General features: G+C 38.1%; 1 protein-coding gene and 1 pseudogene across 1 annotated transcript; one reads left to right on the top strand and one right to left on the bottom strand.

Moving 5' to 3' along the window:
* Positions 1-333: 333 nt before the first annotated feature.
* On the bottom strand, positions 334-3,168 carry LOC133722660 (chaperone protein dnaJ 6-like). Its single transcript, XM_062149526.1, has 8 exons — positions 2,913-3,168; positions 2,684-2,782; positions 2,494-2,595; positions 2,214-2,273; positions 2,022-2,128; positions 1,867-1,949; positions 815-905; positions 334-726 (listed from the first exon to the last, which is right to left on the bottom strand). The coding sequence occupies exons 1-8, from the start codon at positions 3,036-3,038 to the stop codon at positions 519-521; spliced, it is 876 nt and encodes a 291-aa protein (XP_062005510.1). The 5' UTR covers positions 3,039-3,168; the 3' UTR covers positions 334-518.
* A 12,143-nt stretch (positions 3,169-15,311) lies between these two features.
* LOC133724037 (U6 spliceosomal RNA) lies at positions 15,312-15,370 on the top strand (annotated as a pseudogene).
* Positions 15,371-20,971: the final 5,601 nt, after the last annotated feature.

Genomic DNA, 20,971 nt, shown 5'->3' with positions numbered 1-20,971 from the left:
TTCAGCAACCCAACACCAGAAACCTTTGTACCAAACAAAGCTTGATTGAAGAACAACAATGATTCTGAAAGCAAGTATGTTTATGTCAATAGTTTGTGCTACTGTTTTAACATTTTGAAGTAAACAGCTACAATACCCGAACAAGCTTAGATGAAAACAGTATGTAGTTGCTAGTTTGGCCTGAAGCTGTAAGAAACAACATGCCTTTTTAACCCTCTAATCCCTTTCTCTAAACAAGAGCACAGTAAAAAACATCAATATCATGATAATACAAGAAAAGCTACTTTGAAATCCCATAATGAAAATCAAATGGCAAAACAGCAAAAGAAGAGAGAGAGAAAGAGGGCAAGTAGATTTCTTTCAGCGAGTTTTCCCATTTGCATACTTCCGAATACAGCATCAGGCAACATCTAAAACTATCAACATATGGAAAGCTCACATACAAAAAGGCACAGATTTAAATGTCTAACAAAACACGCTAAAGTTTTGATAGACAGAAATTCGAGCACGTCATCAATTTACTTGCGCTTTGATTTTCTGGAGGACCTTTTGCTTTCAAGCTTTTTCTGTGTAGCCTCAAATTCTTCTTCTGTGGGTTCTGAAGCATCATTACTCCCGCCATACTTAGAGACTAGGTTAGAGAACATAGACTCAAACTGGTCTTTCCTTTCATTCCTACGCTGAGATATGATGGCATACAGATCTGGTTCTGACTGTTTACTTGACCTGTAAAATGTAAGCATGCAATTTTTATTTCCGGATGAGATTAAAATATATGTGAGCAACAAAAGAAACTTGTAGCAAAAGTACTCACTTGCTCTTCCTCTTTAAAGGACTAGTAGGAGGTTTTGTTTCAGATACTTTCTTTGCCCATTTTGTGTAGGCTTTGGTTGATTTCAGTTCTCCTACAAAAGCGAGCAGGATGGAAAAGGGTGAATGTCAGCAATATGACATATACTTCAGCACACCTTTAACGATTCAGTACAGCAAGAATTCATAAATGTCAGAATTACTTGAACATTTGAGACATGCATCTTTCCATGCATTTTGGAGATAGTTTGAAAGAACCAACAGTGATAGTTTGGACATGCTCAACAACTAATAAAATACCCATTAATTAGATAGAATCAAGATAGAGGAAGAAAAATCAAACATAAAGAGTGATACATGTGACTTGATGAACATTTGGCTCGTAATCTATGTGGCGACCCCATTGATTAGAACAAGGCTCTAATATTTCTCATACCAACAACCATTATTTGTTCCCCAAAACCCTTAAGCAGAGAAAGTAAGACTCCAGCAACTGGCATGATCCTAATTACATTTAACTATTGCCAGGAAAAGCATAAGGGGTTATCCCATGAACATGGAAAGTTTCTGAACACCTTCAGTTGCATAGTGGATATATTAAGTTGAAGATATCAGCTAGGCTTAGCAGGTGATGTTTGAGGTCCGATACATGTTAGACACTAAGTATAAGACATAAGTTTGTGGTTGGATTACAGAAACTTTTTTTTTTTTTTCTATCTTTTTCTCATAAAGAAGAAAAGGTACTAAAACCCCATTTTGGTAGAATGATTCAAGAAAACAGAACCGGATTTTGATTCTGAAACTTAGATTGATTCGGAGAAAACAAATACTAAATACAATTTGTTTGAAATAACTAGATACATTTTAAGTCATATATTTGAAATGACTAAGTTTCAATCCTTCATTTGCAATCCAAGTGTTTCTTCATTTCTTGCCACACAACTAGAAACTATACTTCTATGCATTATTAACACTATATTCAAGCAATTTAATTATAGCATTGAAATTCCAGATTTAAACATTTCAGACAAAACAGAGGCTAAAAGATATCTGCACCTGAAGCTATTGCCTCATCAAGAATGTCCTTAAAGCGGTGTGAATCAAGCTTAGGATCTGAACAAAGCATTGAACAGAAGAGTCTGCAAGGGGAGGGAACTGTAAGCACCAAACAGGAAATCCAAATTGGGAAAAGATTTATACAATGCTAGTACCTGTTCATATTGCCCTTGTACTTGCTGTAGAGCTCAATCAAATCTTTCTTCTCAGAATCAGATCCCCTATAGTTTGCTTCAAACTCTTCAATGTCAGCTTCAGTGACCTATAAATCATGCATCAGTTATCATAAATCTAAATAAAGCATAAAGGACATTATATTACATCAGAAGAGAACAAAACATCCTGACCTTCTTATACATGGCTCGGAAATATTCGTGCAAATTCTGAGCAACATCACCAGCAAGGTCCTGCTCATGTAACAAGACTATCCAAATAAGCACTACTTGAAAAAATAGCAGCACTGGAATAAGTGCAGTCATTATATACTTTCTCAATAGTCAAAAACAAAAACAACAGCACTGACATATTTTCTAGTCATTTCTAGCGATTAGATCCTATTTAATACATAGAAAACCACCATCAAATGATATCATAGATAACATCTAGAAAACCATCGAAAGAACTCACATCATCGTCAACGCAACCAGTCTGGTCATACAGTGCTCGTTTCTCCTCATCCCCGAGAATCGAGATCACTTTTTGTAATTGCTGAAATTTCTCTTTAGCTTCCTATACGGACAAACATGAACAATTACAATCCACAACAAAACCACATCTCAGAGAAAATTACAAAATCACAAACTTTACCGACTCTCACCTCATCATCAGGATTTTTATCCGGATGGAGTCGCAATGCTAACTTATAATACGCCTTCTTGATTTCCTGCTGAGAGGCGCTTCTCTCCACACCAAGAACCTACAATTCAAACACCCAATTTTTCCAAATTAGGGCAACAAAAACCCTCACAGATCTAAATTTTTGCTTCGCTAAGAAAAAGAAATGAAAAATTCTTATCAAATCGAATCGCAATAGAGTTGTGGAATACCTCGTAGAGAGTCTTGTTGTTACTTGAAGAGGAGGCGTTGTGATCTTCGTCCATTGGCTGTTCGTCTTCTCCGGCTTCTGGTGCTTGCTTTTGCTCAGAAACCCTAGCTCTCTTTCTCTTTCCCATAAGAGGTTTCGGAATTTGAAATTGGAGGATCCTGTAGGTAAGAGTAGGGGACTGGATTTATATGCGAATGTTTGGGCCTCCGATTTGTTCCCGCCAATTCGCACTCCACTTTACACTTTTCCCGCCGTGAGAGTATGATGCAGGAATCAGGGTTCAGTGGACGGACCACTCATTTGGGCCGGTTCATTGTATATTTGGGCTTTTGGAGTTTACAAAACCCGATATGAATCCGAACTTTTTCAGTATCCAAATTATATATATATATATATATATATTTTTGGAAATAATATCTTAAGTTGCCAAAAAACAAAATTTTTCGAGAAATTAGCTATAACCAACTCGGAGGCCTCCGAGCAATACGGAGCGACCTCAAGAGTGCGAAACCTAGGGTTTCGTTGGCCGCGGCGACCGTGCTGTATCCAAACTAGGGGGACGACGAGAAGACGGAGGCATCCTTGATTAGCGTCATCAGGTGCTCTGGGATTTTGTTCGACGGCTCATTTTGAGGCAATACGGCTCCGAGTTGCGGTGGCTTTCTGCTGTGGTGGCAGTAAGGGTGTCGTGTTTTCGTTCCCGGGGGTGACAGGCTCCGGTCACGGCGGCTAAAGGCTATGGTGGTGAGAGTGTTGGATTAAGACTTCGGATTCGATAAGCAGTGTGTTCCGTGGTGCTACAGCACTTGGATTCTCGAAGGAGTTTCGGCGGAGGATCTGAGGAGACACCTCTGAGCGTCACTTGTTGATTCCAGGTTGGAGGTCAGGAGGTCCTCTCTTATCTTCAACGATGGTGGAGGGCAGAGAGAGGCCGCCAGAGCGATGAGGTTGGGTTGCTCTCTGGTTGGTCCTTCCGGCTGAATCTTTGGGGCCGAATGGTGGGGTGCAAGATTGACCTTGGGCCTCAGCTTCCCTGGGCTTCGGTTTGGTGGGCTGGTCCTTGGGTTGGTCCTTGCCCTATTTTCTACCCTTTGGGTTTGGTTTGGTTTGGGTCGTTGGGGGGTGAGCCTAATTTGCATTTTGCTTTCGTTTTGAATAAGTGCTCTTATCTTATTTTGCCCTTGGTCGTAGCTGTACGCTGGCTGATGAGTAACGATGTACACCAGGAGGGTCTTAGGTGGCAATGCTTGTCATGTCAGTTGCTCTGATTTAGGGTTGGATAGGTGTAGGCTTTTTATTTTTTGCATTTTTTTGGTTAGTTTTTTATGGCTCTGCTGTATGCAGACTGAAGTGTACTTTGAGATGTATTATGAAGGATTCTTGAATCCTTCTAGCTTGATGGAGAGATGTCTTTAATATAATGGAACCTGATTTCTCTTCCCTCAAAAAAAAAAAAAAAAAACAGAGAGAGACAATATTTAAAAAAAATTTAGGGTTTCAAGTTAAATGGATTCAAAGGGATTTTACCGCACGGATCGGAATTCGAAATTCTCCCATTTTCATCCATTAAATAATACTTAAATACTTGAAAAGTCTGTTTTAAATTGTTGAGTTGCAAATAGAAATATTTAGTTTTAGAACAATTCTTAGGTTCACCCCTAGGGTGAATGACCATATTCACCCTCTCTTGCAATTAACGCATAATAACTTTATAATTTTTTAATCCAATCATTCATGTTGTATAACGTAATACAAAGATTAGCTATGTAAAAAATCAATCAAATTGAAGATTTCCGATTTGTGTTGTTAGAACCATCCATTTGTTTGATTCAATTAGATAATTAAATGATTTCCGATTCGATTGATTTTTTACAGAGATGATCTTTAAAGGATAATTTAATATATAGACCGTTGGATTAAAATTTATTAAGTAAAAATATGTTAATCGATAACGGGAGTGAATATGCTCGTTCACCCTAGGGGTGAACCTAAAAATTGTCCTTACCGAAATATGATTATGAGTTAGTAAATGATAAAACGAATAAAAAAGATCAATTTGAGAGGCTGTTCCTGAGGGGCCGAACAAATTTGTAATTTGAATTAGGGAATCCCTATCTCTTTTTTTTTTTTTTTTATCCCATCGTAATATTTTACATCGATCGTTGAATGAACTCATTTGAAAACAATTATATGCTGACAAAATCATCAAAGATTTGGATTCCTTGTACTAGTGGAAATGTGTGGACAAATAGAGTCCCTATTGAGGCTTCAAGGGCCTTAATGTTTGATATTGTAAACTCAGGATGCCAGAGAGGCTTCCTTTTTTAATTTATAGTCTTTTCGTATCAAAAAAAGATTTGGATTCCTTACTTCTATTCAACAAGGTATGAAAAGTTCCTTTATTTTGTCTAAGCTATTGTTGAATCCTTTCCTTGGAATAAATAGAATAAAATGGATTGATATTGGTACGATCCGACCTATTATCAGAGATACCGTGCTCTCCAAAGAGCAACTCTTCTCAAAATCTCAAAAAAAGAAAAAAAAAAAAAAAAAAGGAAAGGTGTTGAGTTGGAATCCCATTCTAACTAATAATTCTTGTGGTTACAGAGGATCTAGCTATAGGAGGACAAGGAATGGAGAGCTTTCCCCCTTTTACACCCGACTCTTTGGTCTTAAGAATGCTGGTTTTAAGAATGACTGATTGCCCTTCTCCAACCCTTACTACCCAACCTGAAAGCGGACAACTAATGCGGTCCGCTTATTGAACAGCGTTCTATGGTCGGTTTGCGACCCCTGGATGTCGAAGTGTCCAAAATCAAAAAATTATGAACAAAATGAGTTCTCTTAAGGAGTGACATTTCGCTCTGTTAGTGTTTTCCTGAAGCTACAAAACTGATTGAGCATCGTTATGGGAGCGGCAGCCTTCTTGGGTCAACAACTCTGGCATAGTTTCCTTAAGGAGACCTTGGTAGGCATTTATCTACTCTCTTTTCTTAGCATCTACTCAACCAATAGAGATCTAATGCTGAGTTCTGATAAGGCAACGTTATGGTGGTGGGCTTTTGGAGTTGGATCAGTGATGGTGTTTTTGGAGAGGGAGCTAGAAGCAATAAATTCTTATAGAGGCGGTATTGTGTAGGATAGAAGGTGTTCGAAGTCGTCCCTACCGGAGCTCTCACCAGTTTCCTGTCTTCCTACCTTGCTGCTTCAGGGCTACAACTTAGAAGTGAGTTGTGTCGATGTTAGAGACTTGATTGGGAGCGAGTGGTGTTTTCTTTTCAAATATATATGTTATTAGTGGCGCAGGTGGTTGTGGTCTCCTCGAGGGCTTTTGGTTGCCTTAGAGTGATTGCAACGGTAGTAGTAGTGGTGGATTGGCTAGAAGAACAAACTATATTTGGGCTTTGGCTCTTTTTTTTTTCTTTTTTTTTAATTAGGCTTCAGTTTGTGTGTTTGGATTGTTCTTGAGCACAATTGTTTGGATCTGAATTTTGGGGGAAGTGGCTTTTGCATTAAAATATGAGATTCGGGTTGCTTCGATCAAGATTCAAATTTGGAATTTTTTTTTCTTGGGATCAATATCCATAAAGTATCATAGGGCTTATTGGTCAATGGAGTCTACTAAGAAAAAAATATTGTTAGTGTCTTACTACTTTACTGACTTTACTGTAAAACCATAGTTACATGCTCACAACATATGCACAACAATCATAATAGGATTAAGGCTTACCTTCAGCAATAACAGTCATGGATTCCATCTTATGCAACTGCTTAACTCGATCACTGAATATAGTCTTCTGTTACTTACCAACTTGCTTCTCAATGGACAGAACTTATGCAATAGTCGTGGTAGTAATCAGGGACCAATTCATCTGTATATATATGAGACTTAAACCTCAAGAAGCTTCCCATTAAAGCATTCCTTGTCGGTTTAGGTTTCACTCTTAGATTCCTAATGTATCACAACTTGTAGCCTTTCTTGTCGACTAAGCAATGAATTACTATCCTTAATGAATTGATACACTATTCATTAAGTTACTAGTATTGATTTACTGTTTGTATCCATGTTAAACTAGGATTGATATTAAGCTAATCATCAATTACTTTATGATGATATGTGTTATGTCCATATTTGATCTTACAATCTCCCCCTTGGACTCACACATATCATGCTCGATGATTTGCACCAGAGAACATCAAAACCTACTTAACTTACTGAAGTGCGCGCCAGATAACAAACTCAAATCGAAAATCCATTCCAACATGGTCAGATCACAGTTATTTATGCAGAGCAAGAAACAATATACATTTTAACAAAAATGCAGAGTTTCAAAACCACTAACATAAGCTTCTGCAATCCACATATGTTCAACCAGAAGTGATACAATATATGTTAATGTGTATCAACAAGTAAACATATATTAGGTCCTACTTTATGTTTCTAAATCCAGAAACTCAAGCAAATTCACTGAACACTGATGGCTTAAAAATATTGCTTGAACCTTAACATCATGCTTCACATGATTTAAGCCATCTGATAGCAAGTATGATATTCAAAACAAGATGATAATTTCCAAAATAAAACAATAAAGCTGCAGCAAAATCATAACTGGAAATACCTCAAAAGTTTATTGATAATAATAAAATCTGTCATTACAAACAAGTTGTGATAAATAAAGTCAAAAGACCACAACTAAAAAAATACAAGAACTCAAAAACCTTAGAAATTTAAATTGCTCCAACTGGATTAACTCTCTACTGAACCTAAGCATCTAGACTAGCTAAAACTCCAATGTTGGCTGTATGCTTCTGGAATGCTGCTACTGACAATGCCTTGGTGAAGGGGTCTGCTAGCTGTGAATTCGTGTCAATGCTCAAAACAGCTATCTCACCATGCTTAACCCTTTCTCTAACACTGTAATACTTTAAATCAATATGCTTAGAATTATTTGATCTTTTACTGTTCTTGCTAAAGAAAACTGCAGCTTCATTATCGCAATAAATCACAAGTGTGTCTGCCACAATGTGACTTAACACTTTGGTCTGCATCAAGAAATTCCTGATCCAAAGTCCTTCACACACAGTTTCATATACTGCAATAAATTCAGCTTGCATGGTGGAGGTTGAAACTAGAGTTTGCTTCATGGTTTTCCAAGCAACTGCACCTCCTGCTAGCATGTACACGTATCCACAAGTTGACTTCTTGGAGTCTGGATAATTCCCTGCGAAATCAGAATCTGAAAATCCAACGAGGTTCAGATCCTCCACTTGCCTATAAACTAGCATGTGACTTTTAGTTTTCTGCAGGTATCTCAACACTTTCTTCCCAGCTACCCAATGTTCATGGCTTGGATTAGACTGAAATCTTGATAAAATCCCTACTGCAAAAGACAAGTCTGGCCTAGTGCAGACTTGTGCATACATGAGACTTCCTACAAGTCTAGCATAAGGCTTTGACTCCATATTTTCTTTCACAACATCACTTTTGGAACTTTGCTTCTTGGTTAGTTTATCTCCTTTGGACATGGGGACTTCTCCAGTTGCACACTTCTCCATACCAAATCTCTTCAAAACTTTGGTAATATAATTCTGTTGAGACAAACCAAGTAGTCTCTGTGCTCTATCTCTTTTAATCTCAATGCCTAGTACATAGGATGCTTCTCCTAAGTCTTTCATGTCAAAATTCTTTGACAGAAAGCTCTTGGTGTCTTTAAGCAGTTTAATGTTACTGCTAGCCAAAAGTATATCATCAACATAAAGTACTAGGAAAATAAAATTGTTCCCAACTGTCTTCAAGTAAACACACTCATCAACAAGATTCTCTGTAAATCCAAAAGTAGAAATCACAGAATCAAATTTCTTGTACCACTGTCTAGAAGCTTGTTTAAGGCCATAAATTGATTTTCTTAACCTGCATACTAAGTTTTCACTTCCAGCTTGCACAAAACCTTCTGGCTGCTTCATATAAATCACTTCATCTAGTTCACCATTCAAAAAGGCTGTCTTAACATCCATTTGGTGTAGCTCCATATCAAAGTGAGCAACTAAAGCCATGATTATTCTAAATGAGTCTTTTGTAGAAACTGGAGAAAAAGTCTCAGTAAAGTCAATGCCCTCCTTCTGTGTAAAACCCTTGGCAACTAATCTTGCTTTATGTCTCTCTATATTGCCATTTGCATCTCTTTTGGTTTTGAAAACCCATTTACAACCTATAGGTTTCTGATTTGGGTCAGGTTCAACTAATTCCCAAACTGCATTTTGACTCATGGAATTAATTTCTGCTTCCATTGCTAGCTGCCATTGATGAGATTCACTACTTTCAATGGCCTGGTTAAATGTAGTTGGATCATTGTCCTCTGCACAATCTATTTCAATTTCTGCTTCTTGCAGATAAACAATGTAGTCACTATCTTCCCCCCCATAAGTTGGTTTTCTTGCTCGCTGTGATCTTCTAGGCTGAGGGTTGTCAGTTACGTGGTCAGTTACCTGACCAGTGACAGTTACTTGGTCAGTTACATGGTCAGTGACATGATCAGTGACAGGTACTTGACCAGTTACTTGGTCAGTGACATGACTAGTTACAGGTACTCGACCAGTGACTTGGTCAGATACTTGACCAGTTACATGGTCAGTGACTTGTCCAGTGACAGTTACTCGGTCAGTGACATGGTCAGTTGCTTGACTAGTTATAGGTACGTGATCAGTTACTTGGTCAGTTACTCGACCAGTGACTTGATCAGTTACTTCTTGTTCTAAAGGCAATGCTACGCTTATATTCTCATCCGACACAATTTCCTCAAAATCTGAGGATAAATCCTCAAGGTTTGTATTGTGAACTTTTTCACTTAGAAACTTTACTTGATGTGTTTCAAAAATTCTAGGTGAATGATAAGCAGAATATAATTTATAGCCTTTAGATTTATCTGGATAACCTATAAAATAGCAACTAACTGTCTTAGGATCAAGTTTATTCAAGCTTGGATTATAAATCCTAGCTTCTGCATGACATCCCCAAACATGGCAGTGATGAAGACTAGGTTTTCTGCCACACCAAAGCTCAAAAGCAGTATTTTCTATGGCTTTGCTAGGTGTTCTGTTGCAAATATAATTTGCAGTTTTTAAAGCCTCACCCCACAGAAATTTAGGCAAACCTGTTGTACACATCATGCATCTAACCATGTTCAAAAGAGTCCTATTCTTTCTCTCTGCAACACCATTCTGTTGTGGGTTATAGGGTGTTGTATATTGAGCTTTAATTCCATTGTCTTGTAAAAACAAGGCAAATGGACCCTTTTGTTGGCCGGATTCAGTGTACTTGCCATAGAACTCACCTCCTCTATCTGATCTTACTGTTTTGATTTTCTTTTCTAGTTGATAAATATAACTGTATCTAGAAAAGTCATCAATGAATGTGATAAAATACACATTTCCACAGATAGTTTGATGCCTAAATGGTCCACATATATCAGTGTGTATGCGTTCTAATAAATTTTGGCTTCTATATGCAGTCTTCTTTCTAGTATTAGTTATTTTTCCCTTAAAGCATTCAACACAGTCTGTTAGATCAGAAAAATCAAGTTCATTTAGGATGTTGTTTTTCACCAAAATTTTCAGTCTCTCTTTTGAAACATGGCCGAGTCTTCTATGCCATAAAAATGCAGACTTTTCATTTAGTTTGGTTCTTTTAACACCTGTTAAAGTGCTAGTACTGTTAGTGTTATTTTCAACAAGTAAAATTTCTTGTTGAGCCATTGAACAATTTAACTGTAAATAATCATTCATAATAACACCAGAACCAATTTGAACAGAATTTTTAGAAATAAGAATTCCATTACTATCCATAACAAGTCTACAACCAGATTTTACTAAAAGAGAAACTGAAACCAAATTCCTTCTCATGGAAGGTACATAAAAAACATTGTCCAGAACTAATAATTTTCCTAATCCTAAATCGAGCTTTAAGGTTCCAATAGCCTTGACTGCTACTCTCATGCCATTTCCTACACACAGGTTCACTTCATCACTTTTTGGGATTCTCCTCCTTATGAATCCCTGCAAAGAATTAGTAATATGAATAGGTGAGCCTGAATCTATCCACCAAGACTGTGGTTCAACATTTATAAGATTAATTTCTAAGGAAAAAACTGTATTAGAAAAAATCTTACCCTTTTTGGCTAACCAGTTCTTATAGCCAGTGCAGTCCTTTTTCATGTGTCCTACTCTTTTGCAAAAGTAGCACTTGAACCTGAATGGCCTGTTTTCCTTGGCCACTACAGCTGTTGAACTCTTAGTTATGGCTTTGGTAGGCTTGAGCTTATTCTGGGGCTTTTTCCTTTTAGGCTTCTCAATGAGGTTAATGGTTGTAGCAGGTTCCTTTTCTTCCTTGATCCTAGATTCCTCATCCACACAGATGGATATAAGTTCATCTAGAGTCCAGTTTCCCTTTTGAGAGTTGTAACTGGTCCTAAGATGACTAAAACTGTTAGGCAAGGAATGTAGTGCATAATGCACTACTTGCTCATCCCTAACCCCCATTAAGAGTTCCCTGAGTCTGCCATTTATATTGATCATCTTCATAATATGTTCTCTAACTCCCCCTGAACCCATGTACTTCAAATCATGAAACTCCTTGGTTAGCCTAGCTGCTTCTGCTTTTTCACTTTCTTTAAACTTAGCACCTATGAGTTCCAGAAAATCTGATGCTAGCTCAGGCTCTTCTATACTTCCCCTGACAGTCTTAGACATAGATGTTCTAATGAGGTTCTTAGCCATTCTATTGGATCTATGCCACTTCTTGTAAAGGTCAGTATCTTTCTTGGTGCTCTTTTCATTTAACTCTTCAGGCTTATCCTCAGTAAAGCAGTAGTCTATGTTCTCATGCATTCCCATATAATTTTCCACAGAGTCTAGCCAAGCTCTATAGTTGGTTCCAGTTAACATCAAGACACTGTTCAAGTTCATGTAAGAGTTACCTAAGGAGCAAAACAAAAATTCGAGTGAGTTCTCAGTTTGTAAAGAAAATATGTTTAAGTTTTCTGTGTTTTATTTAGCTTTAAGTAACCAAAACAAGAACATACAGAAAACCTAAACAACCATACTTGCATTCATGTCAGTCCATAACAAAAACAATATTAAGCATCACTTTTGAGCAGAAACTTAATATCCTGGAGTTCTTTATCAATATGCCATGTTCAATGAAAACAAGTTATCCAAAGAAATTTATCCACATCTTTAGACAGAAGAAAAATTTCTAAGTATCCGAATTTATTTTCATCAAGCATGCATACTGCTGTTTTGTATTCTAAAACCACACTTGACCACTTCTTTGGAAGATAAAATTGAAGCGTAGTTTTAAAACACAAAACACAATTTCAGTTTTGTTACTCGATCAGGTACAGTTACTTGACCAGTTACACGTACCTGATCAATGTTTTCTGCCAACATCAATGAAGGATGCTTTGTGCATCATAATCACTTGTGCCAACAGAAAACCACAAAACATATGAGCTCTTTTACTTTACATTCTATCCAGATTCATCCTTGTAAGAAAGTTAAGCTCTTGTATCTGTCAATTTTAATAACGTGTAAACAAAATCTGGGAGATTTTTGTTCTTCATACAAGTTCACACAATCACAGATACAATACCACATCATCAATCAATTCAACATGCATATTCAAGCATAACCAAAATTGGTTCGATTCCAAGAAACCACAGAACAATCAAGAAATTGTAAATTTCATCCGGTCACCATCTACTCTAGCCTAACGCACGCCGGGAATGCTACTAGGGTTCTTGGGCACAATCAAAACTTTAATTATCATGCTATGAATCGAAAACAATTTTCACAGAAAAACCTGTTTTTGCTTTTTCCCCAATTTGCTGCTAAAAAATCATAGCGGAAGCGTGAATTTTATAATTAACCAGATGCAGCAGTCGACTTAAGTAACTTACCTTGATCAGGTACCTGACCAGTTACTTGGTCAGTTACCTGGTCAGTTACTTACTTGGTCAGGTACCTGATCAGTTACATGACCAGTGACTTGGTCAATAATCTGATCAGTTACTTGACCCGTAAAGCAAAAACCCTTAAAAAAAAAATTTATGTTTGTTTTGCAAAACCCTAAAACAATTTTTCATATTTGTGAGCCTATGCTCTGATACCAATTGTAAAACCATAGTTACATGCTCACAACATATGCACAACAATCATAATAGGATTAAGGCTTACCTTCAGCAATAACAGTCATGGATTCCATCTTATGCAACTGCTTAACTCGATCACTGAATATAGTCTTCTGTTACTTACCAACTTGCTTCTCAATGGACAGAACTTATGCAATAGTCGTGGTAGTAATCAGGGACCAATTCATCTGTATATATATGAGACTTAAACCTCAAGAAGCTTCCCATTAAAGCATTCCTTGTCGGTTTAGGTTTCACTCTTAGATTCCTAATGTATCACAACTTGTAGCCTTTCTTGTCGACTAAGCAATGAATTACTATCCTTAATGAATTGATACACTATTCATTAAGTTACTAGTATTGATTTACTGTTTGTATCCATGTTAAACTAGGATTGATATTAAGCTAATCATCAATTACTTTATGATGATATGTGTTATGTCCATATTTGATCTTACATTTACTCCTTCCTAAGCTTCACTTAAGAGGTGATTAATTTCAACAGTTTCTCTTTTTGACAGCCCTGCAGGGGGGGTTACTGTTGTAATGTTGTCTTTGCTTATTGAATACAATATTTCCATTCTTCTTTAAAGAAAAATACCAAGCGAACTCCGATTGTAAAAAGAAAACTAGCTTGTTCACCTGGCTGCAAGCCCTTCCTCTTCTTGCTAACTTTAGATGCTCAATTGCTACTTTTTTCTGATTATATTTATGAAATATAACACTTGCTTTTGTTTTATTAAGGACCAGAGAGAGTGAGGCTTAAATATAACCAACTTATGGATCCGGAAGATTATATAATGAGTAAGTACATCTAAGCAGTTTGCACTCAAACGGCAACACATATTTACAAAATACTAATTCTCCTCACACTATTCATTGACTTAGTAACAGTGTCGGCTCGGTTATGAAATGCGATTTTGCCTTTCTTTTCCCGCCTAGGTATAAAAACCCTCTTCAGCTTGCGCTCGATCTTCTTTCTTCTCTCTCGCTCTCCTCACACTCTCTCTCAAAACGGAACTCTCTCAAATCTTGATCAAATCAGTTGATTGAGATTGAGCCAGTTGCACTGCTTTTATCTTACAGTTTCGGTTGTTAATTGACAGAGACAGAGAGAGAAGAATGCAGAGGTTAATTTCCAAATAAAATAGGATTATGCCATTTGTGATTGCTGTTCAAGTCGAAAGAATAAGTCTCCTGTAAGTAAATTTTGTTAGTTCTTCTTAATTAGTTTATGGGTTCGGTGATTGGGATTAAATTCTACACTAAAGTTTTAGTCTTGATTGCAATTGGGTACTTTTGCTTTTGTTCTTTTATTTCTGCTATTAATTTACCATCTTAAACGAATTCCTTTGATAATGTTCCACCATGTCTTCTACTCAATCAGCTTCTTTTGTCATTTATCCAGTTGTCTTGATCTCTCTCTAATTCACTTACTCCAATTCTTCACATTTCAAGCCTCAAATGGTCATTTTCTTCTCAATGCATAGTTTCTCATAAAGAAAAGGAAATGAGATAAATATAGATGAAACATAATAAAAGACAAGTTAAATTTCAAGGTTTTTGGGCACAATTACAAAGCAAATTGTGACACAGTAAGACGCTCAGCACAAGGGAGAAATGTGTGGCAAGCGCTCCATAAAAAGATCTTGACTTTGTTCGGAATCTTAAGACTCCATATAGTACTCCAAACATTAATGAAGTGAAAAACATCACGTTGCTTCCACAACGATCTATTTTAATTCCATTCTCAACCAGTAGTCCAATTTATCAAATAGTGTTTATTTTCATTATAGTGCCACACTACAACATCTCCATCACTTCTTTCACATAAAGCAATAGCTAAAATTTTCTCAACATCTCTTTAGTAAACTCACTATTCCACATACATGGTCTGGATATTAGTTGGTAATAGTTGCATTAGGTTCCATGAATCTCGGAGTTACCACCCTAAAAGTCCATGTAGAAAGTAGTCATTTATCTCTCTAAATCTTGATATTTTCTCCAGAGCTCACTCTCCATCTAACCCCCATCACTCTCCATCTAACGCCCACACATAGTAAATTCTTCCGCAGTACCAGATTACACCATACCAAGGACGTTTTAGGTCCCCCTCTTCTCTGCAACGCTAGTGCGTAGTTCCCATCTACAACATACTTGGCCTAAAGAACTCTGTTAACTAACGATTCAGGGTGCAGCACTATTCTCCAATATGTCTTAGCATGGCCCTTGCGCAAGGATGACACGCATAAATCGAGAAATTGTCCAAATTTTTTTGTTTAGAATATAAAAAAAAAAATGTCTTTGCTAGAAGAGCTTAATTAAAACAACCAATTAATATCCTAAAATCCTAAACCTCCAACTTTTTTATTTTTACAGAGTTGCTCCCACTTACATCAGAGAATTCCCTTCTTCGTGCGTTCATTACCCCACCAAAATCTAGCAACCTTGGATTGATAGTTTAGAAACTTCTTTTGGCAATTGAAATACTGACTTGGTGTACGCTGGAATAGCTTGAGCTACAGCTTTCATGAGAACAGTTTTTCCTGCTTTAGATAGTAGCTTGGTCTACCAACCTTCTAAATGCTGCTCCGGTCGCTCATTTATCTTTTGAACATATCTGGTTTCTACTTGCTATTGTTAGAAGCCCAATGTATCTTTCATGAAAAGGTACGACCGACATCCCCAACATCTGTGTCACCTCCAAATCTCTGCTCCTCTCCTAATCCCATCCTAGAAGCAATGGTAGATTTTTGAAAATTAACTTTCTGCCCTGCCGCACCTTCATATGAAAGTAGACACTGCTTGATACAAATAACTTCTTAGAGATCAGCTCTTCTAAATAACATACCATCATCAGCGAATAGTAAATGAGATATCGCTAGACCTCTTCAATGACAAGAGCCCCATGAATAACACCCTCACTATCTACCTTCTGTAGTAAACTTGTGAGTCATTCTGAACAAAGCAAAAACAAATATGGTGAGAGCGGATCTCCTTGCCCCAAACCTCGAGAAGTCTTAATCAAACAGGTTGCTTCCTTACTCCAACGTACACATACACTAAAAGAGACAAAACGAACACACCTCATAACAAGAGAAACCCAGTTGTCAATACAGCCCAATCGTTGCATGATATTCTGAAGAAAGACTCATCTAACACGGTCGTATGCCTTACTTATGGATGTTTATTTATCAATTATTTATTCTATTTATATAATAAATAAAATAACTGAATAATATAAAAAGTAAATTTTTAACCTTGACCCATCAAGTAGAATAAACCTAGTCTTTTGGGTAGCCCAAGTGGTAAGAGGGGAATTGGAAATTGAATTAAAATTATGATACACTAGCGTCATATCCCGTGCGATGTCCGGAGTAATATAGTAAAAACTTAATATTTTTTAATCTCAAACTTTTAGTAGCTAAAGAGAATAAAAGTTAAGAAACTGTCTGCAACAATTTTTGAATTGAAATTGTATTTTCGACCCACTTCTTTTTTTTGTTTTCTAATTTCCTTTTATTTGATTTTAATATTTTACCTTTAGATACTTTTTAGGGAAAATTACTGGTCACACCCTGTACTTTTCTCTTAAAAATAGTACGTTCAGTCTCTCGTCTTTTTTTTTTTTTTTTTTCTGAATAAAGGGCTGGTGCGGCTGCCCTCAAGCCTTAATTAATGAAACTGTCGAATACAAGGGGGGGGGGACATTGAGCCTAAACCCCTGATTACAATAAGCATCTAGAGAACGTCTTGAAATACTATCATGAGTCTCTACCAAATAATTGTATTCAACTAGGCACCTGATTACAGTACGTTTAGTCTCTCGTCTTTTAAATTAAACAGTTTAGTCCTTATTCTATTTAGTTTTCACACAATAGGTCTAAAATGACTATTTTACCCCTCACTTCCTTTTTTTTATTTTTTATTATGTTCTCTGCTTCTCTCTCTCTCTTCCCCTGCCGAGTCGACTGAGCGAGTCACCACCATCTCCATCGCCTCGAAGACGCTGAGTTCACCACCGTCTTCGCCGGAAGAGGACTAGACAGAGGTTGGGGATGGAGATCTCGTACCCGGAGTTGGAGGCGAAGCTAGGCTTTTGGGACTAGACGATGGCGTCCATCCACGGCGGCCTCGCCGTTCCTTTCACTCACAGTCAAGCAAGACCAAAACTGACCCGCCAGAGAAGTCACTCAACCCTTACAACAACCGCAACGTCGTCTGGGTTCTCGGGTTTTGATTCTGATAGTGGCTCCAAGGGATATCGGCTGTCGCGGCCGTCGATGTCGTCGCCGCAGGGAGTGGGAAATGATCAGGGGATTGGGTTGGGATCTGCGTCCGGCTTGGTCTCCGAGCTAACATGACAGGACCCGCCCCGAATTTCACCCTGAAATCCGAGGTGGCCATGTGGGGCCCACCTTAGGAATAACTCTACCGAAAATTCAGCAGAGTCACCCCTAAAAATGGACTACCCAACCTGTAGAATTACAATCACACTTCTAACAAATCATCCATAATCTCCTGGAGCCACCCTGCTCCCCAAAATCCAACAACTCCACAATTTACAACTAAAAACCGAACATTTCAACATACACAGGGGCAACACCCAAACTTTACAACAATTGTCCCACAGGTTATCAGAGCAATCTAAAGAAGATTAAGAATTCATAATACAAGTAGGTTCAACGATTAACCTACAATATGAAAACAACAGCAGCAGATGCTATGCCCCGAATCCTACTATGCCGAACCAGCTACTCTGCAAACTGGGCATTTGAAACCGAAGGGCCCAGGGGAAAAGCACATAAAACGTTAGCGTGAGTGGACAAAATAAATAAATAAATAATTGTAAAGAAAAGTGGGTTTTGTGCTTTTCCACATTTATCCCTTTTAAAAACCCGATGCATGCAACTTTTAAGAAAAACACATTTATCAACAAATCCAAGATTCTCGTAAAAACACACCAGCCCCGCTGGTTACGATAACATCGAAATCCAAAATTCTCGTGAAAACACACCAGCCCCGCTGGTTACGAAAATAATGGACTAGCCCCGCTAGTCAAGTCACGAAAAAGTATGGGGAAGAAGTTATCACCATACGAGAAGGGAGCCTCCCAGGCTCGGGTCGGAGTGTCCCACACTCTGGAGCATCCCATGCTCTGCTCTTACTCACCCACAAACACATAGTAAGCAGGGAGGAGTACTAATAGGCTAGCTAGCAATAAATATGACGACCCAGGTATGGCGGGTAAAAACCATTAAAATCCAGTAAATCTATAAGGCTTCCCCATGTCCCACGAATAAAGAAAACACGGGTACGATTCCCAACCGTACCCGGAAATTCTCGTAAAAGTCGTATAAAGCAACAGCGTGTCCCACACGCTAAAAGAATAGCTAGATTATTAATAAGGCATTCCCAATGCCAAAATCGAAAGTCGGTAAATAAAGAAGAAATATCACTCCATCGAAATCCCATTTCGAAAATCCTTTAAAAATCTCAAATCGACGAATAGAAATATAATATTTAAATCCGGAAGTCACCTCGGAAAAATGATTCGTCGACAATCATCATAATTCGTAAATCCAAATTAAGATCCGAAACCAATTCATTTCCGAAATCACTTTATAATATTTCATAAATCTCAAAACCCAAACAAATCTGAAATCACTTCAGAATCCGAAAACCAAAATCAGTAAGAATAGCAAATCATCATATGCTCAAAATATAAAAGATGATAATTAAATAAAGCATTTCTTTAGAGAAATAAATGCATGCATCAATATTCAAAAACAAACGTCCACTCACAGTATATGGCTAGCGTGGTATCCAAGCGTAAGGATCCTCGTCGAGCGATGAGTCAGTATCTCGTCCTGTACACAATTGTATTCCGTAAACAACAATTCGATAAAACAATACGATTCTATAATGAATCCCGAAAACCCCACGTAAACTAGCAACTCCAACTCCTTTCGACTTCAAGCCAAACTTCACCATTTATATCAATCCATCGATTAAGGTATTCTATGACGGAATAAGGGAAATCCGAAGGCCGGATTCCCACAAATCAACAACCGAAACTCCACACTTTCAAAATTCACAAACAATTCCAAACTCCTCCAAAAATTACCAAACTTCATAAACAAGCTCTACTCAAATTATAGGATTTAATGGGCTAAAAATTGGAATTAAATATCAGCCCTACGCGCCACCCACAGTGGCGGCGAGTGGGGCCCACGCGCCGGCGGCCACCACCTCCGATGGCCACCAAATTTGGACAGTAGCTTCTACTCAACAAAACTAACCATTCATTCAACTACAACATCTCACAATTTTACCTTTAAGAGCTCAGATTAAGCTGATGAAGTTTGCCCAGAAAATTGCTTCGGACCCAAAGATGTTCTTTGTCGATTCGGCCTCCACACAGCAAATTGGAATGCAAGGCCTTAGGGGAAATGATCTTCGTGGAAAACCCAAGCTTCGACGGCAAGATGGTGACCGGAGGTGGCCGGAATCGCCCGAAATCGGCAAAAACTACAAGTTGCTACAGTAACCTTCCCAGCTCAAAATCGAGCTCCTCCGGCCAAATTTCTGCAAAACACCACCACATATGCAACAAGGGGAAGGAGACGAGCTTGGGGATGCCCGGACTTCGTCGTGGGTCGGCCGGAGGGGGAAGAAATTGAAGGAAGAAAAACGGGCCGAAGGGAAGGAAAGGGTCGGGGGGGAGAAGAAGAAAGAGTTACCGGGGGCTAGGTAGATTTTCCGAAAATGGAAATCTACCAACAGTAACTTCCATATATATATTAATTACCATGAACAGTAACTTTCCTTTTTCGCCTATAACTTTCGCATATGAGCTCCGAATTTTACGAACCACATATGCACGCGCTCGGTTTAACATCCTCTACAACTTTCGTGAAGAAACTTTTCTCAAATTCTGACCCGAACAAAAAGTCAACTTTTAGGGCCACTAAAAGTGCTGAAACGACAGTCAAAGTGAAAGTAGTTGTCGTTTACCGTCCAAATGACCAGTAAACGGGTGAATTTGGGTCGGGACGTAAAATAACAATTTCGGCTGACAATCTGAATCTTCCGGCGCCATCTTTCTGAGCCGAGAGATAGAGAGAGAGAGGAAGTGAGGGGTAAAATGGTCATTTTGGACCACATTGTGTGAGGAGTAATTTGTTAAAATTAGGATAATAGAGATTGAACTGTCGACTCCCTAAAAGTACAGGGTGTGACCGGTAATTTTTCCTACTTTCTATATGAATTTAAATTTATTTTATTCAAAGAACATATATGGCAATTCAAGATCAAGGATTCACGACACCAAATAGGCAAATAGAGATAAAGGATTCGATTGTCTTCTAATGTTTAAAAAAAAAAAAAAAGGAGTTGACTGTTAAAAGGTTATAGATAGTAGTTCAGTTGGCAAGTTGACTGTGCTCCTTAAGCAAGTTGAGGGACTTGAGGCAGAGGTCTCAAGTTCGAGCCTTGTGTATGGAAAAGACTATGCGGGGAGGGCAAGCCCACCTATTTGGTGTACTCGATGCCCGGAGGGGGGGTGTCGCTGCGTCTTTGGCGCGGCACTGTGCTGGACTTCGGATAAAAAGGCCATTGCGTGCCTCCTTGTGGTCCTTCCCAGTACCTCCTTTTTAAGAAAAAAAAAAAAAAAAAAAAAAGGTTATAGATAGTAGAGATAAAATGTTCGATTCTCCTCTAACGATTTAAAAAATAAAAAGTGATAGAGCCAGAGACCCCAGAGTCTTCCAGATTCCAATGGTCTGTTAGTTAATAACTATGACCCAATAACTTAACGGGTGGACTTCTTCCAAGTCTAGACTCCTTTCAACAGTTGGGGAGGAATGGCAATACC

The sequence above is a fragment of the Rosa rugosa genome, chromosome 7 (assembly GCF_958449725.1).
Source record: "Rosa rugosa chromosome 7, drRosRugo1.1, whole genome shotgun sequence".
In the NCBI taxonomy this organism is placed as follows: domain Eukaryota; kingdom Viridiplantae; phylum Streptophyta; class Magnoliopsida; order Rosales; family Rosaceae; genus Rosa; species Rosa rugosa.
This window is presented reverse-complemented; position numbering and strand designations above follow the sequence as displayed.